Raw genomic sequence first — 4,106 nt, forward strand, 5'->3', positions numbered from 1 at the left:
AGAAGGAAGCGCTGAGGTTTGGTCTTGTGAGGGACACTGGGCTGGGCGGTGGCAGCGCGGCCGGGCTGGTCTCGGGGTCAGTGAAAAGGCGCTAGCATCAGGGCTGGGGACAGTGAAGAACGTGAGAAAAATTGGCTAGAAATCAGACATTCGTTTGTGGCTCATTAAAACAGCTGCAGACTTTATGAGCGGCACTTGTCGAAGTCAAAGCAAAGCCAGCTGGTGGTGAGCACTGTGCAGCTATAAATCAGGTCACAAGCAGGTTAAATTCAATCGAGTAGTTTAATAATTCTTCAGGTCAAAGGTCTTATCTTACCAGGTAACAATTTACAGGACACCTAGTTAAGAGTGAAGAGTGGCTGGCTTGGTAAAAGGAGAAAGAATACATTATGTCCCATCTCTGAATAGTTTAATGTTAGCCTCTTTCAATGCAACATATTTTTGGTAAAGACATATTCACTATATTTAACATGATCTCTCTTTAACAGGAAGTTCAGCTGAGCACACTGTCCCCAGAAAGTACACTGCGACTGTAAAGCAACAGAATTTCATAGCAGTAAATCTATTGCACTTTGTGAAGAATAAAATTCTCCTTTGCCTTTCTAGCTCCAGAAGGCAAAGCATCTCGTTGGTTAAGCAAGTTCTTCTCCCTCCAGGCAAAGTCTCTTAATGTTCAGACAGACAACGCCTAACTTTTGTTTGTTTGCTTTTTATTATTACTTGAAACAACAATTGGAAGAGTTTGAGAGAAAAATCTTTCCAGTAGCTGCTGAGAAGTCTCCAAGTTTTGAGTCTAGAAATGAATTTTAGGTGCTATCCAATCACGGTCAACAAATAAATGTACTTATTTCCACATTTCATGAATATGTCCACAAAAGAGCAAGATGAGGTCTCTCTTTGACCAACACTAACACTGTGTGATCAGGTATTACAGGGATGCACTTTATATGTGACAACAGTATACAGACAGGATGGAAATAACACCAATATTATTGCACATGGTGTCTGGGCGAGCATTAAAAACACTGCAATATGTGATGAAAATTCTTTACAGCTTGTTTTCTCTCAGCCCTTTTTCTAGAGTTTGATGTAGCAGCAATATCAATCGACGTACATTGGAGAGCTGGGAGTTGCTGGCATTTGATCCAGGATTTTACAAACATAGCATGCAACATCCACTGTGCGTTCCTCATACATCAGGATGAAGGGATGTTTCTGCAATCAGACAAAAAAACCAACAAGGTTATGTTCTCCCTTCTGACACATTCTGACACAGACGATAGCCAGCTTAGCTTACCCTTTCGCTTAGCGTATGGATTTGCCTGACGCAAACACACAGGGCTTGGCGGTGGCTGTAGGACAACAGGACATAGCCTGGTCCACGGCTTTTACATACAGGGAATCTGTATCTTAAATGTGCAAGTATGGAAGTGGGACAGGACTCCAGGAGTGTCAGGAACTGCTGGGCAGGAGGCAGCGAGGGTGCAGTATTAGCAGCACCTGGCGCCTTTGTAGCACGGACATGTACTGAAATATTTTCAAGAGAGGTTTCATCATCAGCCTTGTCAGCAATGGGGAGACAGGAGTGACAGGGAGACATGGCTTGCGGAGGTCAAACAGGAGATCAGGACCCAAACCCAGTTCTCCTGAACCCTGATCCTCTGCTCTGCCCAGGAGGCCACACTGGCCAGACCCAACTTGGAGCAGCTGGAAAGTAACGACACAGTGACTCTCTGGGCCAGGACACCAGGCAAACTCCTTTCGTATCACACCACCACCATCAGGGACCCAGGGCATGGTTTCACACATCCCCTGAAGAGGTGGCTTCCAGATGCCCAGAGCTCCTTGAAGGTGCATGGTTGCCAAGTGTGACTTATCCAACCCAAAAGCATCGCTGCATTCCCTCCTTTAGGACCCCCCACCGCAGAGAGGCTCTGCTGGTGTCTTACTCCAGAGCTGTGCTCTTTCAGGTCTCACTTTTGCCTGAGCACTCCCAACCTCACTGTGTGGCCTGTGCATTGGAGGCATTCACACGTGACAGTGCTGGCCAGCGATTCGACAGGGCTCCTGCACGGCACCAGGACCTCAAGCAAAGGCAGCATTTACATGGCACGTCCAGCATGCTTCTGCCCACTTCAGGGATTACCGATCCGCTGCAACGGGGCATTTCCACCATGCTGATCTCCTGTGTTTATGTACAGACACTAATGATCTCAGCCATCGCCACGACCCCAGGCCAGAGACAGGGGCATGGAGGTGGTGCTCCTCCTCAGGCTGTGGAGCTCAACACCCTGCCTTGATGGCCCGAAAGACAAGGAACGACCTTGGACGTGCGACCCAGCCCTGCTGTGTGACCGGCAGAGCCACGATGGCTGGCGCGGGCAGCCACGCTTTGCACTCACCAGAAGCTCTTTATACTTTGGCCTTTTGGACTCGTCCTTTGTAAGGCTAAAGAAAGCAGAAAGAAAATTAGGAGAAGGTGGGATTGGGGAAATTGTTACAGACATCAAATGCAAATTTTTACAGGACACGATGTTGAATCCACTGCTGTCACGGTGGGACTCACTGCCTTTTGTTTTCTGGAAAAACCATCCTTGTGCTGTGAGTGACCACAGGGACTCCCTCCCTCCCTCCATCCCCACATGGGTGAACAGCAAGTGTGGCCACCAACAAATCCTGTTGGGGCCGGAGCCCAAGAGAGCTGCAAGCGGAACGCCATCCCAACTGCCGCTGCATAGATACGGAAACGGGTTTGACTGCAGCATAACCACAAGTTTTGGGCAGCAGCAACCTGCCTGTCCTCCATCCATCGGGCAGCAGGGCTCAGAGGCAGAGGAGACCCAGCGCTGCCTGCCAGGGCACAGATGGGGGACACAGGCACCACACCATCATCTTGGCATGCGTGGGCAGGGGCCGGGGCTGTAGCAGACGGCAGATGGCCAAACCATTCTGCAGGGCCAGGTCCGGGCTCCAGGGCCCTCCCGGCTCATCCCCGGCACTGGTGGCACATCCAGCGCTGAGCAGGCCGCAGCCACCGGGAAGGGACAGGAGAGATGACATGGCTGCCCATGGGCAGCTGGAGGACAGGGGGGCCGGCTGGAAAGCGGTCCCTCCTGCTGGGGCTCCTCTGGCACCTCCACCACCCGCCCACCGCCCGGCCCCAGCACAGGGGGACGGCAGGCAGCAGCAAAGGCCACCAAAGCCCCTACAGCAGAGGGAACACGGTGGGGGACAGGAGAGGCAATGGGGACCAGAGGCAGAGGGGCTGCGGGACGGGGCTCAGCAATGGGCGGCACCGCAGCCCCTGCCCTGGGAGCCAGAGCTGCACCACTGGGAAGAGAAAGGGCAGATGTAGCACCTTTCCCAAACGAGGGGAGTTAAGTCTAATTCCCAACACCTGCATTTCCATCCCCACGGGCTCTGGCTGGACCTTTCTCAAGCTCCAGCACTACTACAGCGTGGCCTCAAATTATTCGGAGAAGCAGAGAGTAGTTAACGCTGCACGCCCGGCACCGCTCTGTCCTGTGACCTGCCTGCAGAGCTGCGCAGGGGCGGAGAGGGCAGGAAATCCCACGGCTGCTGCACAAACATCCTCGCTTCAGGCTTTTGCTACCCAACAGCAATTCATTTTCTAACCTCAGCGAGTCTGGGGGTTCGAATGTGCTCCTTGCAACGCCTTTAAGGCGACTAGTCAGAACTTCAGCTCACAGACCAAGTTTTGCTCTGAAATTTCCATCCCCGTTTTCATAAGGCAGTCACAGAAATGCTTCATTTCTTTTCCAGCTCAACGTGAAGCTGCGTGTCTGGAGTGGCCATTTGCAGCACCAGGTGCCATACAGCTCCTTCGCAGGAACATCTGATCTCCTCCCCAGGCACGCCGGACCTCAGGACCTCGCGGCCCTGCCTGCGAGCACAGCTGGCTCTGCAGCTGCCAGCACGAGGCTCCCAAAAGCCAGACACAGAGCTTGGATACTTTGCGAACTCTGGAGCAGAAAGCTGAATCGCTGTAAGCAGTTCCAGGAGGAGTGTGACTTCAGATAAGCATCTAACACAGGGAGGTGGGCTGAAGGGGAAAAATGTTCCACCCAGGCATTCACAGCGCTGTT

The 4,106-nt window shown here is 52.3% G+C and overlaps 1 protein-coding gene across 1 annotated transcript in view; it reads right to left on the reverse strand.

The window, feature by feature from the left end:
- Positions 1–263: 263 nt before the first annotated feature.
- MAP2K4 (mitogen-activated protein kinase kinase 4) overlaps positions 264–4,106 on the reverse strand; it is a 67,519-nt gene continuing 63,676 nt past the window's right edge. Inside the window, exons 9-10 of the mRNA XM_009334055.1 lie at positions 2,403–2,448; positions 264–1,215 (exon numbers count right to left, since the gene is read on the reverse strand). Of these exons, the coding sequence (XP_009332330.1) occupies positions 1,102–1,215; positions 2,403–2,448 (160 nt within the window). The 3' untranslated portion in view covers positions 264–1,101. The remainder of the gene's footprint in view (positions 1,216–2,402; positions 2,449–4,106) is intronic.

This window comes from Pygoscelis adeliae, unplaced genomic scaffold (genome assembly GCF_000699105.1).
Source record: "Pygoscelis adeliae isolate BGI_AS28 unplaced genomic scaffold, ASM69910v1 Scaffold11, whole genome shotgun sequence".
NCBI classification, from domain to species: domain Eukaryota; kingdom Metazoa; phylum Chordata; class Aves; order Sphenisciformes; family Spheniscidae; genus Pygoscelis; species Pygoscelis adeliae.